The sequence below is a fragment of the Mercenaria mercenaria genome, chromosome 4 (genome assembly GCF_021730395.1).
Source record: "Mercenaria mercenaria strain notata chromosome 4, MADL_Memer_1, whole genome shotgun sequence".
NCBI classification, from domain to species: domain Eukaryota; kingdom Metazoa; phylum Mollusca; class Bivalvia; order Venerida; family Veneridae; genus Mercenaria; species Mercenaria mercenaria.
The window spans coordinates 77,253,567-77,278,684 of record NC_069364.1 but is presented as its reverse complement, the minus strand read 5'-3'; the positions used below and the strand labels follow the sequence as shown (position 1 = coordinate 77,278,684).

The 25,118-nt window shown below is 35.7% G+C and overlaps 1 protein-coding gene across 5 annotated transcripts in view; it reads left to right on the top strand.

Moving 5' to 3' along the window:
- The window catches only part of LOC123552193 (polyphosphoinositide phosphatase-like), a 53,312-nt gene extending 35,988 nt beyond the window's left edge, over nt 1-17,324 (top strand). Inside the window, exons 20-23 of one of the 5 annotated variants that reach the window (XM_053541730.1) lie at nt 1,632-1,685; nt 7,739-7,984; nt 13,004-13,084; nt 14,753-17,324. In XM_053541730.1, coding sequence (XP_053397705.1) covers nt 1,632-1,685; nt 7,739-7,984; nt 13,004-13,084; nt 14,753-14,927 — 556 coding nt within the window. In that variant the 3' untranslated portion in view covers nt 14,928-17,324. Of the gene's footprint in view, nt 1-625; nt 647-1,631; nt 1,686-1,754; nt 2,319-4,269; nt 4,300-7,738; nt 7,985-13,003; nt 13,085-14,752 lie in introns of those variants that run through there. The other 4 variants (XM_053541731.1, XM_053541732.1, XM_053541733.1 and 1 more) reach the window with 4 other exon arrangements.
- The last annotated feature ends 7,794 nt before the right edge of the window (nt 17,325-25,118 follow it).

Here is a 25,118-nt window from a genome sequence, read left to right as displayed (position 1 = left end):
CAGAGGTTCAATCGGGTAACCATGGTAGACCACTGGTATGCAGTAATGAACCTATGTAACCGAATCTGAGCTTTGTAGCAAGGGAGATGACTTTTAAGAATACACTATGATGTCTGAAACATTACGTCTGTAGGATTGTTCAAACATCGAGTGTTGAATAAATGCTTGTAGCTTAAAATTACAATTTTGTAAAGTATTCATCCCTTCAACATTTAAAGCTTAAAGTAATTTCATGGTTTTGTTGAAAGTTTAGAATAAGTTTAGAATGTAACACTTTAATTTATTAATAGTACTTTAACATAGTTTCTTGACAGATTAAATTATTTTGTAGCCTAATGGTAAGAAAATAAGGAAGTTATCTTACTGACAGCTTTTTCTCGAAAAATTTGGGAATGCCTTTAAATGTTATCTTGATGACCTGTATTTACCAGTAAAAGAAGGAGTTTATAGAGGAAATTTATTTTCAGTTTGAGCATACCTAGGAAAGTAGACATGGGTTTATTTTATATGAAGTAAAATAAACTTGGAAACTGTTAAGGGTTATAAGGTTGAAAGCACATATAGTATATATTGACTTGTTTTGAAAGTTTTACTCAGTGAATATACTATCAAACATTTTTTTAAGATTTAATTGTTTCGGTATTATGTAAGTATAACTGGATTAAAAATTTAGTGGATATAATTCAATTACCAGTCGGCTGCTGATAAATGAGCCAATTTCGTTTTTTGTTGTTTTTTTGGTAGTGTGTTGTTTTTAAGTGTTTTATTTTCTATTTCCTTCCTAGCATAGCATGTTTTGTTTATTTAATATATAAAGCTACTTTTTCACAGATTTGGTAAAATTTTCTTTATCATTGCGATGTCTAGTTTCATTTTACATCAGTAACTAAAGATTTGAAGCTGACAAAAACTGTGATATAATTTATTTTCATGAGGATAAAGTTTTGTGGTGTCAGCCAGAAACTTGTTTTGTGGGGCCATGTAATTCCTTTTTTAAAAAGAAGTTTAATTCAGTGAGAATTCTTTTTGTTCATTATATGCAGCCATGAAATCAGTGAAAATGAGTCCCCTAAAGGTAATGATAGTTCAACTGTACTCAAGCCCGCCCGCTTAGCTCAGTAGGTAAGAGGGTTGGTCTACGGATCGCGGGGTCGCGAGTTCGATCCTCGGGCGGGGCGTATGTTCTCCGTGACTATTTGATAAACGACATTGTGTCTGAAATCATTAGTCCTCCACCTCTGATTCATGTGGGGAAGTTGGCAGTTACTTGCGGAGAACAGGTTTGTACTGGTACAGAATCCAGGAACACTGGTTAGGTTAACTGCCTGCCGTTACATGACTGAAATACTGTTGAAAAACGGCGTTAAACCCAAAACAAACAAACAAATCAACTGTACTCTTTAAGCTCTTTGATTTTGTTCGTAATTACTACTTGTAAAAAGTTTGTAATCTTTCGAGAATTTTTTTAGCAGTCATATGATACTGGAATACTTTGTTCCTAAAAACATTATATCACTAATCTCTGAACAATTTAAAATGTTTTGAGACATTTTTGTTTTTCCCAAGAATCTGTGGATGAGTTGCTTACCCTGCATGACAACTTATATTGATATTTATTACCAATGTACTAGGTTAGCGGCTTTTTCTAGAAGAGGAAGTGGAATATTTCTCAATTATTCTGGAAGGTTTGATAACTGCAACCCTTGTATATCTGTATATCTATGTAATTCCTATTCTATCATTTCCTCCTATAGCTAGAACTAGATACAGTCTGAAAATAGGTGTACTTCTGCAGATGGGCATTATACCAACATCACATGCATTTGAGTGTGTAAGCCGATATTGTGAGCTATAAATGTATCATGGCAACCTAGGTGATAACTAGATAACTAGTCTACACAAGACTTGTTTTATTTTAACAAAAATTTCTTGCCTAAATTTAATACTTTGTATAGGATATATGTAACATTTATACTATTCATAATTTGAAAACTGAAAAACAGCTACAGGTCTATGGTATTAACATAATTATTATTAATGATATTAGCAAACTGCATTATTTCCCTTATATTATTTGTTGACAATAGAAGAATAGATTCACTACTGTTGATGTGTTATCCTTCATAGACTATATGTAATACATGATAACAAAAATTGATGTCATTAATATGTACATGTAATTTTCCTGAAAATAAATGGGGTTACCTTGTTTGGAGCAATAGCCTGTATTGGCACACTCCATTTTCCAAGGTTATAGAACAAAGTTTGGAGCTTATAGCTTCTGTTAAAGGGGCATACCTCAATTTTCCAAGGTTATAGAACAAAGTTTGGAGCTTGTATCTTCTGTTAAAGGGGCATACCTCAATTTTCCAAGGTTATAGAACAAAGTTTGGAGCTTGTATCTTCTGTTAAAGGGGCTCACATCCATTTTCCAAGGTTATAGAACAAAGTTTGTAGCTAGTATCTTCTGTTAAAGGGGCACACATCCATTTTCCAAGGTTATAGAACAAAGTTTGTAGCTTGTATCTTCTGTTAAAGGGGCACACTCCATTTTCCAAGGTTATAGAACAAAGTTTGGAGCTTATTTCTTCTGTTAAAGAGGCACACATCTATTTTCCAAGGTTATAGAACAAAGTTTGGAGCTTATTCTTCTGTTAAAGGGGCACACATCCATTTTCCAAGGTTATAAAACAAAAGTTTGTAGCTTGTATCTTCTGTTAAAGGGGCACACTCCATTTTCCAAGGTTATAGAACAAAGTTTGGAGCTTATATCTTCTGTTAAAGGGGCATACCTCAATTTTCCAAGGTTATAGAACAAAGTTTAAAGGGGCACACATCAATTTTCCAAGGTTATAGAACAAAGTTTGGAGCTTGTATCTTCTGTTAAAGGGGCACACATCCATTTTCCAAGGTTATAGAACAAGGTTTTAGCTTGTATCTTCTGTTAAAGGGGCACACCTCCATTTTCCAAGGTTATAGAACAAAGTTTGTAGCTTGTATCTTCTGTTAAAGGGGCACACATCCATTTTCCAAGGTTATAGAACGAAGTTTGGAGCTTATTCTTCTGCTAAAGGGGCACACATCCATTTTCCAAGGTTATAGAACAAAGTTTGTAGCTTGTATCTTCTGTTAAAGGGGCACACATCCATTTTCCAAGGTTATAGAACAAAAGTTTGGAGCTTTTATCTTCTGTTAAAGGGGCACACTCCATTTTCCAAGGTTATAGAACAAAGTTTGGAGCTTATATCTTCTGTTAAAGGGGCATACCTCAATTTTCCAAGGTTATAGAACAAAGTTTAAAGGGGCACACATCAATTTTCCAAGGTTATAGAACAAAGTTTGGAGCTTGTATCTTCTGTTAAAGGGGCACACATCCATTTTCCAAGGTTATAGAACAAAGTTTGTAGCTTGTATCTTCTGTTAAAGGGGCACACCTCCATTTTCCAAGGTTATAGAACAAAGTTTGTAGCTTGTATCTTCTGTTAAAGGGGCACACATCCATTTTCCAAGGTTATAGAACAAAGTTTGTAGCTTGTATCTTCTGTTAAAGGGGCACACATCCATTTTCCAAGGTTATAGAACAAAGTTTGGAGCTTGTATCTTCTGTTAAAGGGGCACACATCCATTTTCCAAGGTTATAGAACAAAGTTTTAGCTTGTATCTTCTGTTAAAGGGGCACACCTCCATTTTCCAAGGTTATAGAACAAAGTTTTAGCTTGTATCTTCTGTTAAAGGGGCACACTCCATTTTCCAAGGTTATAGAACAAAGTTTGTAGACCAGTCTAAGATTGCACTCTTTCTAATGGTCAATTTGTAATTTATACTCAGTAGTAACCAATCAGATGCTGAGGTGTTGAGACTGAGCCCTAATATAAATCACAATACTATTTTGCAAACATAAAGCAGTTGCAATAAATTACCAGAAATTATAAGTCAATTTCATTTACTAGTAAGTTGATATATTTCAGCCAGCTGTAACATACATCTTTACAGTATCATTTTAATGTGTGAGTAGTGTGGTAGAGAACTTTTATACACATTTTACAGTACTTAGATTGGAAAAGTCGTCTTTAAATTTTGAACATAGGAGACATGCCAATTTGACATCTCATGTTTGGTTATAGATTTCTTTCACTTTTACACTGCAATGCTAATCTTTCTAAAACCTTTTTCACTGAGGTGTTTTTAGGGAAAATCTTTTTAGAACCTTAACAGCGGTATATTTTAGATAAAATCTTTCTAAAAACTTTTACACTGGTCTCTTTTCAGGGAAAATCAATCTAAAACCTTTTACAGCAGGTAGTATGTTTTAAGGGAAAATCTCTCTAAAATGTTTTATTATATTATATTGGTTAGTCAATATAGGAAAATCTTTAAAACAAAGGAAACTTGCATCCTTGTTTACAACATTTTCATTATATTTATAAAATTGCATCTTGTTTGGTATTTGAAGCACACCATCTGCTGATTATCTTCCTACTACATTGTCAGTTTTTTGTGGTCAGCTCTGTCAGAGGTGTTTGGCACTGGTTCTGTTTGCTGTGCTTAATACATCTAGAGATTCTATTTTAACATTTTATTTTTCAGTTTTTTTTTTTTTTTAATTTGAATATTTTCTGTTTTGTTTATCATAAATTACTGAACATACATGGATTACTAAATTTATAGGCAAGAAATATCACTGTGGCAACTGATAGAAACATACAGCTCAGCTTTAAATGGAATACACAGTGAACTGGTTTGTTTACTGGCCTGTAAATACTTGGTGTTAACCAGCATACAGTCTATGGTTGATTTTAGGATTACACATACAGATTTTTCCCTATTTCATAAATATAAGAGATATTTTAGGGTATGGAACATGGAAACAAATGTAAAACTAAACTGAGAAGGGTATTCTGCAATTGCAGAGTTTCAGAAACCAGCAATACTAGGGCTTAACGCGAAACTAGTCTATCTGCTTCTATTTCTATATACACTTAGACTAGTTTCACGTTGAGCCCACGAATAGTAGGTTTGATTAATATCCAACCAGAAACCAGCAATAGTAGGTTTGATTAATATCCAACCAGAAACCAGCAATAGTAGGTTTGATTAATATCCAACGACAATATCTCCATGAAAAATTATCTCACCAGAGAACATAACTGTGATATGTATAATGCAACCTCACAAGAGATGACACCACTGGGAAGACTGAAGTGTGTTTGATGTGCATTGGTCTTTACTCTGGACAGGTTAATTTATTGAAAGAAATTGTCTCCCTTCTTAAAGAGGTATTTTCTCCTTAAAGGTACCACGATCAGAGTTTTCATTGTAGTGCTATGCTTGCCTTGAAATTTTATCAGGAACACCTGCATAAAAGAATACCGGAAGCTAGAGTGATTTCTGTCCCTCTATTTCCTGCTTATTTTTGACTCCCCCTGCTGGAGATAATATTGTCACATTCAACATTAATGTCAGTTTGTTAATCTAAAATACAGTTTTAAATTCCTTTAACCTTTAGCCTGCTGGCGGCAAGGGATTTTGCCTTTGCGGCCAGTGCAGACCAATATCATCATGCACATCCGTGCAAGCTGAACATGGTCTGCACTGCTCGCTGTTCAGTCAGGTAATTTTCAGTGAACACCCCCTTGAATAATAAGTGGTACTTCCCAAATTGAATGATGGACCAGTCCATTTGAGAAATTTAGCAGAGTAAAGGTTGTTGTTTGAATAGCTTGAATTTTTTAATAATAGAAATAAAATGTCAGTCAGTCAGTATATTATGCATGATGCAACCATTACTGCAAACTCTTAACAGTCTTGTATAAATGTATCAATTTATTGTACTCTGATTGATCCAGAGGCATGAACACTTTCTTAAATTGCTTGAACATTTTTCTGTTGCTTAGCAACAAGAGAATACCTGCAAGTCCTGTCTGAGGCCATGACATTAAAGTGTTCTTGTAGGAATCCAATAAAATTTTTCACAAAGTTTCAAACTTTTGTACAATTGAATATAAAGTTACATTGAGAAATTATAAGATTTTAGAAATGCTTTTAGTAATTACGCCCACATTTTCATTGAAAAAGATGTCCTCAGTTTTGGGCCAAATGTGCATGCCATTGCATATTATTCAACTGAGAAGTAAATTTATTTTACTTTATGCACTATATTTCTGATATAAAAATATTTTGTTTTATTATACCTCACATAAATGTCCAATGCAAATTTCCCATTAGTTTAACTTGAATAATCATATTCCCCAGTGATTTTATATCACTTGCGCAAAATCGTTATTTTCAATTTCTGCGCAGGTGATATGATCCATAATTTCATATCACATGCGCAACAGCGTTATTTTGTTTTTCTGCGCATGTGATATTATTGTTTCATATCACCCGTTGAGAGATTGATACTTTCGCATTGATTATTTTCTTTTTTATGCTACGTGCAAAATATTTCGAAAAACAATTTTTCGTCATATATTGAATCGAAACTACAACAGTAAGTTTGGAAATGATCTAACTAAGAAAATGAGTGCTCACACTTATATGTTTCATTTAGATAAAGAAAGTTATGGCTGTTTTTCGAATGCTACTGATTGACGCAATGTTGAAATATTAGAATAAATATAGGGGTCAGCGATATATAAACGTCTCGACAAAATGCATCAAAAAAGTCTTATTACAGCAAAGTCGCCACAAATTATGAGTGCTAACAAGTAAACACTCTTTAATTCTGTCTTCATTATTTGGTTTGTAATTACTTTTTAATGTTAAATAAATTATTATGCTGATTTTCCAGTTAATGCTTTGACCCTTATAAGCTTTCGGTATAATAAAATAAATATAGCATTCCTGAGAGGGTGATATGAAAAATGTTCACCCCTCGAAATATGAATATAGACCTCGGCTGGCGCCTCGGTCAATATTCATATATCTCGCGGTGAACATTTTTCATATCACCCTCTCAGGAATGCTATATTTATATAATAAGTTTATCAAGTTTATCATGAACATTTGCTTTCATTTGCTTTTAAATAGCAACACCTGTGAAATAATTGTCACTGAGTAATGAAAGAATTTTGAAGAAATAAAAAAATGACTGTGTTGCTAGGCAACTAATATGGAAGAACCCACAGTTTTGGACAATATGATACCAGGTTTCTTTTATGCTAAGGCAGTGTTATTTGACAAACGTGGAAATCACCTTGTCATTTGCATACTATAGGGACCATGGACCTAGTGTATATGTTAAGCCAACAAGTTTCGGTGAAATTCGTATCTATCAAATTTGTTCATGTTTACACCATGTCTTTCCTCCGTGATGATATAAATTAGATTTATTAGATTCAGGTTGTTTCAGTATATTTTATAAGATATTTCGACAGTTGATTTATTTGAATGACTAGTATTAATATCCTTTTGGCCTACTGGGTAATTTGCCACTCCTATTAGTGGTGAAAAATTAGTTCCAAAATGGGTCTACTGTAAAATATGTTAAAACAACTTTTTTGTTGAAAAATCAATCAAAATTGAACCACGGCGAAATGTTCAAATGTACAGTACTGTTATTATACCATATGAAGGCATACAGACTTTCGGCCTCATTTTTACAATATGTTATGTGACATAGAAGAATGAATTAATGTTATAGAATTGAAAAAAGTTAAATGAATCAGGTGATGTTTTGAAATGACAATCAAAATGATAGATTTACTGTATAATAGTTTTGTCTTACATACACTTAAAGGTATGAGGTGAATCCAAACATCAGTGGGAAGGAGTCCACATCTTCAATGACGTCTAACACCTCTGAAGAGGGCAGCACAAGCAGCGCTAGCAGTGTGGATGGTGATATTGTAACAACTTCTTCGGAAGATGAGGACAGTTATAATAACATTGACTGGCCAAGATATACCAGTTTTGATGAGAACATATATGACCTTGACCTCCACAAATTTGAAGAGGATGAGGAGACACAGGAAATGTATAAAAGGTAGGCATTTTTATCTTCTGCATTTTTTGTTACCATTTCAAGTGGCTTATTTACACTTTTAAAAAAAATTAAATCATCTGTCAACGGAGAATCTGTGATTTTTGCCAAGGTCTGCCCTGATAAATTGCAAAAAAAGATAAATTTCAATGAAGTATACCAAATCTTTTCTTAACTGTAAGTGACAGAATTTAGCCACGCTGTGAATTAATTTTTCAAAAGACAAAAAAATAAGGCCATCAGAAGTATAAATAGAAGTCTTTTTAACATTTTTTTTCATGAATTGCTTGGTAGATGTTCATGAGACAAGTTTTGTAGCAGTCTTTGGTGGACCTTAAGTTTGTTAAAATGATTCGGTTTGACTGGGTTGCCAAAGCTGAAAATAGTAAAATGCCTATAAAACTTTGTTAGAAGCATTCACATATTCACCTTTGTTAGTTTAGTTCAGATGTTTATGCCCCCTTCGAAGAAGCAGGGGTATATTGTTTTGCAGATGTCGGTTGGTCTGTTGGTCGATATGTAGACCAATCAGTTTCCAGATGATAACTCAAGAAAGCTTTGGCCTAGGATCATGAAAGTTGATAGGGAGATTGGTCATAACCAGCAGATGACCCGTATTGATTTTGAGATCAGTAGGTCAAAGGTCACAGTGACCCGGAACAGTTAAATGGTTTCCGGATGATAACTCAAGAACACTTGGGCCTAGGATCATGAAAGTTGAAAGAGAGGTTGGTCATGACCAGCACACTTGGGCCTAGGATCATGAAAGTTGATAGGGAGGTTGGTCATGACCAGCAGATGACCTCTGTTGATTTTGAGATAAGTAGATCAAAGGTCAAGGTCTCAGTGACACTGAAAGTTAAACGGTTTCCGGATGGTAACTCAAGAATGCTTAGGCCTAGGATCATGATAGTTGATAGGGAGGTTGGTCATGACCAGCAAATGACCCTATTGATTTTGAGGTCAGTAGGATAAAGGTCAAGGTCATATTGACCTGGAACAGTGACAATAACATGAGAACGCTTTGGCCTAGGATCACGAAACTTAATAGGGAGGTTGATCATGACCAGCATATGACTCCTATTGATTTTGAGATCAGTAGGTCAAAGGTTAAGGTCACATTGACCCAGAGCAGTAGAACTTTTGTGTACAGTGACCAAATAATTTCTGGTCCTTGTGCAATTACTGAATGCATCAAGGGGGGCATTTGTGTTCTATGAGCTCTTGTTCCACTTGAATGTGCTCAAGAGCTAAAAAACACAAAAAACATGTTAAAATGACTTCTTCTCATGAACCATATCTGAGAGAGATTAGGTAATCATAAAGTTTACTTCATATGTGAAAAAGGAACAGGAATTGCTTGGGTTTTTTCCTGTGAGAATGGGACAGTTCAAAGATTTTCAAGAAAAACAGGATGATAGAATTGGCATGAAGCTGTATAGCCTTGTTATCCTAAAACTGGGATTTCTTGAATAAGAATCATTCAGAATGTTGTTCTCAGGAAATCCCAGGACTTTTCTGAGAATTCTCAGTGTCAGGAAATCCTGGAACAGATGATCTGTCTTCAAGATTTCCCAGGAAACAAAACTGACAACCTGAAAATTGTTTAAACAAGATCTGGATGCTTGAAAAACAGTTTTTCTTTTGACATGATAAATTAAATGGCAATGTTAAACAAAACAATTTTTTTTGAAAACAAGAATAAATGAATCATTATTTCAGAATGTTTATAAAATACTATTTAATTAAAAAGCAAACACTGACATGGCATAGCAGGAAATGACAAAAATTCAGTTCAAATTGAATTCATGGCAAAATTGATGAGCAGAAAAGACTGTTCTGAAAATGAAACATGTTTACACCTAAACTGCACTAACACAATGATCAGAACTGATATTTCGAAAGTTGTTTATTTTCAGTAAAAGTGTTGGGTATTTGGAACTGTACTACTCTCTCAAACTCAAACTTAAATTTATTGATTTGAACAAAAACAAAACAAACATTGATACTGTGACATGGGCAACGTCTGTGGTGCTTCACAGGTAAAATGATAAAATGCAAAATGGATTCATTGCTTTAAGGAAAGGAGCTGGCTGGATGGAAATAATACAAAAAATATCGACACACTGATATTTATACAATATATATTCGAGAACAATACAACACATAGACAAAAGTAAAACAGTGACATTCAGTGGTTTTAGACTTTGTGACACATTTTACAAAACAAATGAGTTTTCCCTTTATATGACCTTTACTAGTATACGTGCGCCACCATTGTTTTATATAATTTTCTGTGTAAATGGAGATAATCAAAATGTTCACCTTAACAACAAATAACTAATGAGTGTTCTCATCTAGATTGATCTGACTGAACTGTACCGGTTGTTGAACCCCCTGCCTTGCATAATGCTAATTTGCTCATCCTCAAATTTTGGCTGTGTTAATAGGCTCACACCTTCATTTTTTCTGCCTAAATGGAGATAACAGAATATCACCTGCAAAGTTGCACTCAACTTTATACCAACCAAACATTAAATGATTACCCACAGATCTTTAACAACCTTCCTTATGCTAAATTGTTAACCACCAAATTTGAGTTCAGTATAAGGGTATGCTTACATCATTTTGCAGTGAACCCTGATGGCCGAAGGTTTAAAAGTTGCTGACTTCAGTTCACTTGCCCCTTACTGCTACATTGAGTTAGAAGCTTCACTCGGGGTATAATTTAATTTTCGTTCATAGCCACCCAGTTGGCTTACTAAAGGACATTGATTCTACCCAGATACACGTCCATGCCTAAAATAATGCCAGGAGGGGGCATCCTGCAGTCTTCTGCACTATGAAAAGCTGGAAAGTCACCATAATGGCGTATAATTGTGTGGTTTTGACAGTAAACCCAGTTTTAACAAAATAATATTGCATAATTTTTATACAAATTGAAATAATAAAATTTTTCACCCAACATACAAATGAGTAATGCTTTAAAAGATTTATACTGACCTAAAAATAACTTTACATTGCCCATGCTTACCGTACTTCAGTGCTCCAGATAAGATGCGTATAAGCATAAATTAGGCATTGAAATAATGCATATATGCATGTACGGTAATTTTTATGTGTATAAAAGTGTAAATGGAATTTCAGAAACACTCGCAATTACTTTATACTAGCCTAAACTAAACAAAGACGGAATGGTCTGGATGCATCATGTAACAGAACATATGTGAGCATGCACCTTGCAGCCTTGAATATTCCCATTCTATTTACATAATAGTGACAGTGCGGTAGTGTATTTTCAGTCGGTTAAAATTGTCAGAAACTTGCTATGTGCAGAAAACAATAAAATATCATTTTCAAAGAGTTTAAAAAAGTAAACAAACACTCTACACATATTTCAAACCAAAAGAAAATGATCTCCCAAACATTGTTCTTCTTCTGGCTCTAGGAACCTTCAAAAGTCCAATATAGATAGGCATTGTGAATCATTGCTAAGGGTGATCCTTAATGGAGAACCAGTGGCAGAGTACAACCCAAAAGGGCCACTCATCAGTGGGTAATACCTAGACTGCTGAATTTCAAGTTATCTTCAAACAAACCTACAGGTGTTGCTTGCAATAAATTTTATAAAACTGATTTCTAAGTTTTTCTCATTAACAGAAATTTTCAGGAGTAGAATTACTGAGTCAAGTTTTACTTATTCACAAGAAATATGACGAGTAGATACTCATTGGCCTAAAAAGTTATCTGGAGCCCTGTTACTTGCTGAACACCTGCAGTGCACAAAACACATGCATTGATGATTTATTTTAAGATTATACAGTTACTCAAATACTGAAGTTTAAGATTTTTATGCCCCCAAAGGGAGGCATATAGTTTTTGAACCGTCTGTCGGTCTGTCAGTCTGTCGGTCCGTCCGCAATTTTCGTGTCCGGTCCATATCTTTGTCATCGATGGATGGATTTTCAAATAACTTGGCATGAATGTGTACCACAGTAAGACGACGTGCAGTGCGCAAGACCTAGGTCCGTAGCTCAAAGGTCAAGGTCACACTTAGACGTTAAAGGATAGTGCACTGATGGGCGTGTCCGGTCCATATCTTTGTCATCGTTGGATGGATTTTCAAATAACTTGGCATGAATGTGTACCACAGTAAGACGACGTGCAGTGCGCAAGACCCAGGTCCGTAGCTCAAAGGTCAAGGTCACACTTAGACGTTAAAGGATAGTGCATTGATGGGCGTGTCCAGTCCATATCTTTGTCATCGATGGATGGATTTTCAAATAACTTGGCATGAATGTGTACCACAGTAAGACGACGTGCAGTGCGCAAGACACAGGTCCGTAGCTCAAAGGTCAAGGTCACACTTAGACGTTAAAGGATAGTGCATTGATGGGTGTGTCCGGTCCATATCTTTGTCATCGATGGATGGATTTTCAAATAACTTGGCATGAATGTGTACCACAGTAAGACGACGTGTCACACGCAAGACCCAGGTCCGTAGCTCAAAGGTCAAGGTCACACTTAGACGTTAAAGATCATTTTTCATGATAGTGCATTGATGGGCATGTCCGGTCCATATCTTTGTCATTCATGCATGGATTTTAAAATAACTATGCATGAATGTGTGACACAGTAAGACGATGTGTCGCGCGCAAGACCCAGCTCCGTAGGTCAAAGGTCCTAAACTCTTAACATCGGCCATAACTATTCATTCAAAGTGCCATCGGGGGCATGTGTCATCCTACGGAGACAGCTCTTGTTAGCAACTACCATTGAGATATCCTAAGAAATTGAAGTTGGTAACTTAGTGAGGCTAAAACTTTGATATGTCTAAAATTGGAATTTGTTTTCACTTGGTAGAATATTTGCAATATATGGCCATCTTTCAGAATATGTAAGGCTAAATAGCACTTTCTTGAGTTTTAGCAAAAACAGACAGGTAGTGCATATAGTGAAACTAAATCATGTTACAATTCTTGACAATTTTATTTGATATGTTATTGTATATTTTATATTCAGATACATAGAGGTTGGTGCCGCTGAAAATCCGCCAGAAAACGTGGATCCAGTTCAGTATGTGCTACCTCAACTTCCGGAACTGTGAGTACTCTTCTTCCTCCATGTGTAGTCTGTGACTCCCTGATTAAGGGCGCTGATTTTGAATCCCTTTCCCCTTCATAAAAATAAGTTAAAAACAGACATGTTAGAGACATAGGATTGTTTCATGGGAAGAAACAATCCAGCAGGCTTGCAGAAAATTGGTTGTTCTACTTAGTGGAGTAGGGAGAGCGTTGGTCTACGGATTTCGGGGTCGTGAGTTCGATTCCCAGGCGGGGCATATGTAAAATTCTCCGTGACGATTTGATAAAAGACATTGTGTCTGCAATCATTCGTCCTCCACCTCTGATTCATGTGGGGAAGTTGGCAGTTACTTGTGGAGAACAGGTTTGTACTGGAACAGAACCCAGGAACACCGGTTGGGTTAACTGCCTGCCATTACATAACTGAAATACTGGTGTAAAATGGCGTTAACCCCAAAACAAACAAACAAATAAGATAGTGGAGGTCTCTATAGCTGGAGGGGTTAAGGTCACTGACTTCAAATTACTTGCCCAGTACTGTGCTTTGGGTCTGAAACTTATATTAGGGTGTAGATTTTATGTTTTCATGCAGCTGACTAATAGAATCTCACTGGTTCTACCATGATGAAATCAGGCTCTTAGGGGCACCTGGGGGTCTTCCTTCGCCATGAAAAGCTGGAAGGTCATGATATGACCAGTTATTGTGACCAATTGGCGTTAAACCCAACAATAACAAAATAAAATCTACATAAGATTGCCAAAGCCTAGGGCTATTTTCTGCCTTATAATATTCAACACAAATATTATGGCACTAAGATGTTGAGCAGCTGCATGGGTAAATTTTGTTTATAAACTGAAAAGACTGAAATGAAAAGATAATATGATGGTTTTATGTGTAATCTTTCTCTGATGAATGTCAGAATTGTGCTATGACATTTTTATGCCCTCGGCATCTACTGATGCGGGAGGCATATAGTGATTGTCCTGTCCGTCCGTTCATTTGTTCGTCCGTCCGTACGAGGTTAACCAAATGGGACCGTTTCGTCTAGCATCAATACCCCTTTCTAGAATGACCTCATTTTGGACTTGGGTTGCTTTATATGGGCCATCTCTTGGTTAACCAAATGGAACCTTTTTGTTTAGCATCAGTACCGCTTACAAGAATGAATTGATACTAATACAGATGTAACATGTGACCATTCCTCATCTTCAAACATCACCTGACCTCAGTTTGACCTCATTTTGGACTTAGGTTGCTTTATATGGGCCATCCCTTGGTTAACCAAATGGGACCGTTTCGTCTAGCATCAATACTGCTTGCAAGAATGAATTGATTACTAATACAGATGTAACCTGTGACCATTCCTCATCTTCAAACATCACCTGACCTCAGTTTGACCTTGACTTCCTTTTGGACTTAGTTTGCTTTGTATCGACAAGGATGCCACCGAGGGCATCAAGCATTTATTGAACGCAGCTCCTTGTTTAACATGTAATGACTATTACAGACAGAATGAAAATAATTTTGATATGACACTGAAACAGACATTAAGTATTAGAAATAGGAGTGAATCACTGTGATGTACAACAGATTATGAAATCAGAAAAATTAAAAGAAGCAAATTTTGATTTGTCTTCAAAAAATATGTGGTAGGAAATTACTAATACTTGACTGTTTTTATTTTAGAAAACCTCTTGGAGAGTATAGGAGTGATATATATTGTGTTGAAGAGCCATCAGTGAGTAAAAGGTCTTTAGAACTGTATGTGCAGTATGTCAACTGCGGGATACATGGAGCATCAGAACCCTCGGCCGCCAATAAAGAAATTTACAAAAGTTATGTGAGACAGTTGTATATGTGATCTATAGAATATACAGTGTAGAAGACAAGTGCAATACGTGATAATTAGGAGACTGAGCAAATGTCGTTCATAAAAGATTTATAGCATAGACATTTCTTTTGTTGAATATATATACAGTCATTGCATTATAATTTTCATGAAATCTATTTGAACTCTTATTTGGCCCGAAAGGTGGAAAATCTTAGTAGTTACAATGCTTGATTGGGCACATGTGTTTACATTTGTCATGTTTTTATGTTGATACTTGCAAAAATCCATTATTTCTTAAATGTGCGACTGTAGATTTCTTTGTCATTTTTCAAAAGTCTTGTGTTAGTTTTAAAGAGGTGCAGCAGATATCCCAGCAGTGTTCAGAATGTCAATGTATTCAGTTAGCTGTACCTCTATCAGTTCAGTTTTTTGTTCTGTTTTGTGTTTGAATATATTTGTAATAAGGGACCATGTGCAATAAGTGAAGCTGTGATCTCAAATACTACTTTATTATCTCAAATTGTTAAGCATCTCCTTTGAAGAAGAGAGGGATATATTGTTTTGATCGTGCTGGTTAGACTGTCTGTTTATAGGATTGTTAGATCTTATTGCCTGTGGTCAGTAAATGTTCTGATTTTCAGCATGTCAAAGGTCATGGTCAAAGCGATCTTGTGACTGAAAAAGGTTCTTGCTTGGTAACTAAAGGACACTTCTTGCTGCAGCTGTCACACTTAATAGAATGGTAGATGACCCCAATTGTTTTGAGGTCAGTAGGTTAAGGTCAAATTCACAATGACCTCAAGATTGAAAATGGTTTGTGCTTAGTTGAAGAACTGTTGGAGCCTACTGTCTTCAAACGTCATAGGTGGATTGCCTGTGGTCATTAGATGACACTGGTTATTTTAGGGGTTAAGTAGGTCAAAGGTGGATTGACCTTGAGACTGAGAACTGTTTGTGTCTAATAACTAACAATGCCTGTGGCTGCTGCCTTCAAGGTTTACACGCTTATTTTGTGTTGTCAGTAGGTGACCCATATTGTTATTGGCCTTGAGAGTAAAAATAGCTTCTGATCAAGCAGTCGGGGAAACTATTCGGCTTATGGCCTTTAAACTTAATAGACCGGTTGCCTGTAGTCAGTTGACCCCTGCAGGTTTTAGGTCATTAAAGTGGAAGGTCAAGGTAACAGCATTCCTTAGACTGAAAATACATACCAAGTTACCTCTGACATGCCATCATGGGTAGCATATCTGATTTGCAAACAGTTTTTGTTCAAAAATATAATTTCTACAAAGGGTGTTAAAAAATACCTGGAAAAGTGTTCTCATTTCTTTATTTCTGGTCCCATTTTGCTAAATTTGAAAATATGACGGATAGGAACATATTAAATGCGAATGTCTAAATTACAGATTTCAGAACGTGCACAATACATTTTTTTTGTCTCCTAGACAACATCACTACGGTAACAATAAAAGTGGCCCAACGTCATTATGACGCTGTAATATCACACACAATCTACACAACTCGTCATTACCATTGGTTCAATGATTATTGCCATTAAACACTTTTTTACAGCTTCCTACAAATAAATAAATACTGTTCGTATGATATACCTGTCCTTTTGGAGAAATTGGACACTGAACTGTGATGCCGTATCAAGGAGCTGTTTAATTTATAAAACATGATTGAAAGTTATTTTTATGTCTCTACTAAGTACCACAAGTCGTCAGTAATATTCTCTTGACCACTTTTAAACATCCAGTTCCACTAATACAATTTTGTTTTCTTCAGGGCATTGTCCCTTAAAACTTTTGCAGCAGAGCATTTGTCTCTTTCCTTGACACAAAATGTTATTTCATGTCTCCATTCAACACTGATTTTCAAGTGATGACCAACACAATATGCCTGCCACACATTTTAATGTCATATTTATAATTTGACGTTAATGGAGTAACGCTTACACTTCACATCAGTATTCACCCAATTTAAGAAAAGGTTGCATGATTAATAGGTAAGTGGCAAGTAGTGTCTTAGTGCATGTAAAATAGAAAAAGAGTCAAAATTGGGCTTGATGATGTCACATGACGTTGCCATGGAGACTAACATTTACTTATAATTTATCCAAGACAATATAATTTTAACATATCAACTCAGTATTCCTTAGTTTATATTAAATAGTAATTTCAATTATTTTTATGATACATGAAGAATTGAATTTGGGTATTTATTGAACACCCCTCATATTCAACAGAGTGTACAAAAATAAATAGTGTTTTATGAATTCTTCACAATAAGGCAGCTATGTGCCGACTATTTGCGAAATAAGAGACATTCTGTAAAATGTTTATATTCTTGTATGTATTTGTTACAAAAATAGTTGCATTAATAACAAAACTTTGTTGAACTAATAAATTTATAGTCAATTATGAATGTTTTCTTCTTTTTTAATTGATACATGTATTTATCATGAACTTTTAGATTTTTAAGATAAATCATGTTTGCAGGTCTATTTTCCTCTGTCTCTGTGGAAACCTTTGAAAAATCTCTCTGCTAAATCAGCAGTTCAATTCCTTTTTCTCCAGTGTTCCACTGGAAGGGGACTAAAAACAAGAACTTGGGAATCAAACCAGGTTGCCTTGGTGATAAAAACTTTCCTGTATTCTTGACCAGTAGATCTACACCACAGAAGAATGCGTAGAGCTAGATCTGCTTCACGATTGTTAAAAATAAAGTTTTATAATTAAGGCAATTTACCTCCAGTACCCTATTTCAAACATTTTTCAGTCTTGAATGGAATTCTAACACGATCCAATTTGTTTTCCTGTTAAACAAAGAAGGCTGAAAATTGCGTATTATTTTACAACAATTTATTTTTCTGACGTCACATTTATTACAAGTCAAGTCAAGTCATATTTTATTAGAGTCTCATCTTTGTATACATTACAATTTACAGATAAAACCATTTACATAACACAAAGCCACTCCTTCATAGGAATTATAAGAGACTATAAAACATCCCTATTAAAAATCATTATTAAAAATTCTATTTACATTCTACCAATATTATAACCAATATTTAGCTCATTAATTACGAAGTGTATATATTCTATTTTGTTTGGCTATGATATTATATAGTTATATAAAAAAAAATAAAAAAAAAATAAAAATTAGCTAAAATTTATGACTATTCCTATTTATAATCTTTTAAGCATGATGTACAAAATTCATATTAAGCTAATTCATAATTTCCACTTTTCTTGAGTCATTAGAAGGTATTGATAAAATATATAAAGAAACTGCTACTTATTACTGCTAGAGTCATTTCAAATTTACAGCCAAAAATTCATATTATTTTAAAAACTTCTCCTTAAACTAAAATTACTTCTCAAAGGTTCTAAAAGAAAAAAAAACAACAATAAAAAAAACAACGTTCACAGTGAACACCAGATTTGTCAAAATTATCTGCACCTAAGTTGTAAAATATAAAACCAGAATACGATATATTACAACTACAGAGTCATTTCAGCTTACCATCTTATTTTAAAATTTCTTCTAAAACTTAACATTACTAGTTAAAAGTTCTAAAAACAAAGTTCAACAGTGAACACTGAATTTATAAAATTTATCTCCTGAACAATTTTAAGTGTCTAAGTTGAAGTATTTGGAAGCAGGCTTTGGCAGAAAATTTTACTATATCAGAATTCTGAAGTATAAAGCAAAGTTTCTCTCTATCAGACAACATCTCAAAAGTGTTACAAACATTTCGTATTTCCACATACAAATCCTCACGGATTTCATTGTATACCGGACAGTGCAGAAGGACATGGATCTCGTCCTCAACACACAAATTACAATTAAAACATGTTCTCCTATTAACATCCAGATTTTCAAACCGACCGGTTTCAAGACGGATTGGTGCCACACCACACCTAAATTTTGACAAAGCATGGTAAATTAAACTGCAAATATTTTTCAACACCAGGTTCCTCTTTAAACAGTCTATAAGTTCTAAGTTTGTTACCACCACTACTTCTATCTGAGACATTCCTATTCAATAACATTTTCCATTTATCAAGTTCAATTGATATTAGTTTACTTTCTACCATGTCAACAACATTCTTTGCACTTAAAACTTGTGTGTTATTAACATCTACACCAATGCTATTAAACATTTTACATATTCTGAAATATTGGTTTTTACACCTGGACGAAGCACTCCGTCTGGCCCAGTCAGAGATCTTTTGGTTAAGCCTTCCACTATCCATATTTGACATTCTACAAAGCTGTCGTACAACCGACCCCCATTGCCGTACTATGGATGGTTTCCACCCCATTTCTCCAATTACCGCCACATTTGGGGTATATTTTCCGACCCCTAAGAAGTACCGCATTGCTCGATTCTGAATAGCGTTTATACAAGAGAAGGACTGGTCACCCCAAAAAGAAGCACCATAGTTTAAAATAGGCCAAACCGTGCTGTCGTACAGCTTCGAGAATGTCGTGTATTGAAAACCCCCTACCTGTTTACTTTTTGATATGAGCAGACCAAGTGCTCTTCCAGCAGACAGTGCTACTGACTTTGCCATTTCAGCATAGTCCATAAACTCATTCAATATTAGACCCAAATACCTATAACTATGAACAATATCAATAAACAATTGCATAGTGTCAAACGGCATTGTGGATGCCCGTCAAGGATGTACATAATAATCCTTGATAACGTGTTAGAATCGAAATAATACATCTCAAACAATGATTTGCTATTGAATAAAATCATTGTCGTTTAGATGCGTAGATCTATTATTATATCACTCGGGCTGCACCCTTGTGATTTCTTCACATCTAAACTCCAAACAATGGTTTTATTCAATGGCAAATCACTGTTTGGGATATATTATTTCTTAAATATTAGTAAACAAGAGATTAAGTTGCTCACCTGAGTAACACACAATAACAGTGCAAACATGTTTTACATACTGATTTCATAAGATATTCTGACCAATTTTCATTAAGATTGGACCAAAAAACGTGGCCTCGAGTGTAAACAAGAATATTCTTTGATTTGACCTGGTGACCTTGTTTTTGACCCTACATGACCCAGTTAAAAACAATTATTCATGCACACAAACATTCTGACCAAGTTTCATGCACATCAAATGAACAAGAGTGTTAACAAGCTTTTCCTTTGATTTGACCATGTGATCTAGTTTTTGATTCCATATGACCCAGCATGAATTTAGCCTAGGAATCATCAAGGTAAACATTTTGACCAAGTTTCATGAAGATAGGGTCATAAATGTGGCCTTAAGAGTGTTAACAAGCTTTTCCTTTGATTTGACCGGGTGACCTAGTTTTTGAACCCATATGACCCAGTTTCAAACTTGGTCTAGAAATCTTTAAGATAAACATTCTGACCAATTTTCGTGAAGATAGGGTCATAAATGTGGCCTCTAGGTTGTTAACAAGCTTTTCCATTGATTTGACCTGATGACCTAGTTTTTGACCTGACATGACCCAGTTTTGATCCAGGCCTAGAGATCATAAAGATAATCATTCTGTGCAAGTTTGTATCAAAACAAAGCATAAATGAAACCTCTATATGGCTAAAAGGGCCAAAATAGAAAATTTTGCCCCTTTAAGGGACAGTAACTCTAGAACCCATCAAGGAATCTAGCCGGTTTTCGATAGGAACCGAGATCTTATTGTGACTTAAATTGTATGTAAGTGTGGTTAAAATCAAATATGAAGTGTCACTTCTATCGTGTTCACAAGGTAAATATGAACAAATTTTGGCTCTTTCAGAGGTCAATCAAGAGCCGTAACTCCGGAACCTATTATTGGATCTGACAGATTCATCATGGAATCCAAGATTTATTGTTGTTGAAGATAGTTTGCAACTTTGTACCAAATCAAACCATAAATGAAGTCTCTATATGGCTGCAAATGCCGAAGTAGCAAAATTTGGTCCTTTAAGGGGCCATAACTCTGGAACCCATGATGGAATCTGGCCAGTTTTCGAAAAGAACTGAGATATTATGCCAATACAAGTTGTATGCAAGTTTGATTAAAGTTGATTGCAAAATGTGGTCTCTATAATGTTCACAAGCCAAAAATAGCAAATTTTGGCCCTTTAAGGGGCCATAACTCTGGAACCCAATATGGGACCTGGCCAGTGTTCCAAAGGAACCGAGATATTATGCCAATGCAAGTTGTTTGCAAGTGTGATTAAAGTTGATTGCAAAATATGGTCTCTATCGTGTTCACAAGCCAAAAATAGCAAATTTTGGCCCTTTAAAGGGCCATGATTCTGGAACCCATGATGGGATCTGGCCAGTTTTCCAAAGGAATCGAGATATTTTGCCAATGCAAGTTGTGTGCAAGTTTGATTAAAGTTGATTGCAAAATGTGGTCTCTATCATGTTCACAAGAATTTCTGAACGGACGACGGACAAAATGCGATCACAAAAGCTCACCCTGTTACTGCGTGACAGGTGAGCTAAAAACTAATTCTCAAGTGTTACCGTAGCTTGTAATCTGTCAGTTTCAAAGCCTGATTAACAGGCTAGCAATAATTTCCTCATACTCTACTTTTTTTTTGTTGTTGTTGTCGTACGATCTGGAGGTCTAAGATTTGAGTAATGTGGCATTTCCAATGAAATAATTAATCAACAAACAAGTCTGACAAAACTTACAGTTTTATGGTTGAACTTGAGCTTGTAAATGGAAATATATGCGTATAAGTTTCAGGCAGTATTTCAGACAATATTTTTTCTTGTGATAAGGTTGACTGATTGAAAGGTGAATCAAAAAGATGAACTTTTGGACTCAAAGAACACAGCCAAGCAAAATATCAGTGGCAAGAAATCCTCTCTCTTATTTAACACTTCAGATACAACTATTCTACATGTTCTTTCTTTGTAAAACTTTCGTTGCATGTTATTAAAGTGGTGAACGGCTTATCACTAGACATGTACATCTGCAATGTAAATGGTACAATCGGGTACATTCGATCAATGTTGAATTGATGCCATGACACATGCATGGAAACGTAGCGTCTTTTGTTTGTACACATTACCATCATATTGTGAACTCATTCAATCACAAGTCACGCGGATATATATACTAATATCGTTCATTCTGTCTGTGGCGCAGATGGTGTTTTTCTGTGTTCATGTCCGCCCAGCGATACACTGTCACCCGTGTTAGTCTCTGACAACAGTTGCTCCGATTCTGAATTCAGTCGCTGTAACTGAACTAGGTCCAAGATATTTGACCTGAAAGAAAATCAACCGTTGAATTTAGCCTGTATTTGAATTGTATGTTTGACTTGCAAAAATAAATGCGTGCACGTCACTTTTATTATTTGCTTATGCAGGTATACCATTTTACCTATCTCTACGTTCAAATAATACAAATGAGCCGCGCCATGAGAAAACCAACATAGTGGGTTTGCGACCAGCATGGATCCATGCTTTTCGCTAACAGTTTCTCTAATTCCAATAGGCTTTGAAAGCGAACAGCATGGATCCTGACCAGACTGCGCGGATGCGCAGGCTGGTCTGGATCCATGCTGGTCGCAAAACCACTTTGTTGGTTTTCCCATGGCGCGGCTCAAATGGTTCGACTTATGAATGACCTTTCTTTCACACGTTTCCACTTACTTTTTTATCTGTGTTCTTATAGCATGATTATATTCTATAAAATAGCTTCGTCCTGTCTAGTTAATTAAGATATACCCAGACACCTTTTGGATGTGCAAAACTTTCAAGCAGGTAGCTTTAATTTAAGTTGACGCTTTTCAGTTGGATTAACATAAACTGTACCTTTTATTTAAATGTCTGCAGTAACAATGCAACACAACGGCAAGAACAATGCAGCCTGTTAAACAAAGCGTAGCGGTGATTATGATTCGTTGAAGAGTGGGCTTTCCTGAAAGTATAGAAACAAAGAGCACTGTAATGCGAAGCAATATACGCCCGAAGGTGACTTTTGATCCCTAAGTATGACCCTGACCTTGAAGCGAGCCACCCGAAACATGTGCGCTGCACATCGTCTCGGTGTGGTGAACATTTGTGTCAAGTTTCTTTAAAATCATTCAAGCTGTTTAAGAGTTACAGAGTGGACACGAAACAAAGTCATATGACCTTTGACCCCTGTGACAATGACCTTGAAGCGAACCATCCAGAACATCCGCTCTGCACGTCGTCTCCATGTGGTGAACATTTGTGTCAAGTTTCTTCGGAATCCTTCAAGGGGTTCAAGAGTTACAGGGCGGACACGAAATCGGACAGACAGACAGACAGACAGATCGACGGACACTGGCGTCATAACATGATACGTCCCTTCGGGCGTATAAAATGGTGACATTTTATTGTCATTTTTACAAAGAAATACACCGTGTTAAGGTGTCTTTTTATGTGAACATTTTAGAGAACATGCTTCGTAGGATATTCACCGTGTAAAATCAAAATCCGACAAATACCGTACTAACTGCAAGTACCGCCGTCGGGGACTAAGGGCTGATATTGTACAAAATAAAGGTCTTTTCAAATGATGTAATCTTCCATGTAAAGTTAGACAAAATCGTTTATTTCGTCTTTTTGATATAAGTCCAGAGTCCTCGTGACTTTAAAAAAAAACACTAACAGTAACAGTCAAAATATCAATGACCTTATACAGATGTTGCTGGACGAACGGTTATGGTCAATCAAGAATGAAACTAGCCGTGGTTTCACAAATGTTGATTAACTTTTGATTGCCTATTATATCTCATAACAATTAATAAATGGATTTTTTTGTATAATGAAGCTGACTGAATTGATAATTTATTACCATACTGACACCTGTTTCCATAATAATTATCAAGACGTATGCATCCCGGGACACCGGCTTGCGTCACGCTACATTTGCCACCATTTTGGCAACCTTCTGTGCACACAGCTGAAAATAAAATGCGAATTTGTTAGTATATATTTTCAAGAGGAAATACTGCAGCTTATTTGAATCGGTCTCTTAAACTGTCTATAGATAAAGAAATTAATACAGAAACCTCGTATCTAACATCTTAGAAGTTTATTTATAGTCCGGCACCACTGGGCGTCCTTGGGCGCTTAGTTCTTCTTGTTCTTCTGTGTCCGACCCGAGATAGAATCGCCCTAATGACACGAACAAGGCCCAAGAACATTGTTCTTGGGTCAAAATTTCACACCACCTACTAATCGGGATGACCGCGAACGATGCGAGAACAATATGGCGGAATGAGAAGGTACAACTTCAATGTCAAAGAAACATCGTAGTGAAATAATTATAAGATAAATTTATAAACAAATAAAATATTATTTGAATGAAGAAATTACACTACTTTTGTAGAAATGTTGGTTTACCCCCGTCGAAAATGTAAACAAGCGCCGTAAACAAGGCTGTAAAACCCCACTTCCGGTTCCCAGTGTTAGAGCGTTTTAATACTCGAGTTACGTAATCCGACTGGACTCGATTCCATCCGGGGAATAAACGCACTAGGACGCCCACTGTGTCCTATTTTATCTGCGTACTGACAAATATCTTACAAGTGTTTGCTGCCATTTGCAATAATGATGCGTGAAATATGACTAAAATAGACAGTCACAGTCATTCAATATTAGTACAAGTGGCGTTCATTCCTCCACCATAAAAATATATATAGGTGTGTATCAGAGAGGAAATGGACACAGCGAGTAACTTACGCGTAGAGCATGAAGCAGACCCGGCGTCCTTTCACCCTGGACAACATTCCTCAACCGTGTGATAACGAATGGCGTACTTTTGTGTCGGTGTGTAGCATGTGTTTACCCTGTGAATTTTTAAAAATGGATTATAAGTCATTTTGGTAATTCCAGCTTCATTTGTATCTTGTTATTTGTAACGATCACTGTCGCAATATTTTATGATGTTGATAAAAAAAGAAAAAAGAAAGAAAAACAGGATTTTGAGCAAAATTAACCAAACCTCACAAAATTTTCAATAAGCACATCAGCTTTGTTCATATATTATTTTATCCCTTCTGACAGAGTAAAAGCAGAATTTTACCCCTTGATTTGGTAAAAAAAGGTTGAAAATACTTATTAATCAAAGTAGTTTAACTAGAATCACCAAATTTAGCTAACTGTTCATGCCCACTACCAGAAGCTGTCAACCGCTGCCCACATCAGTCCTCTCAGTGCTTTGATTTTTACTACGGACATGTCC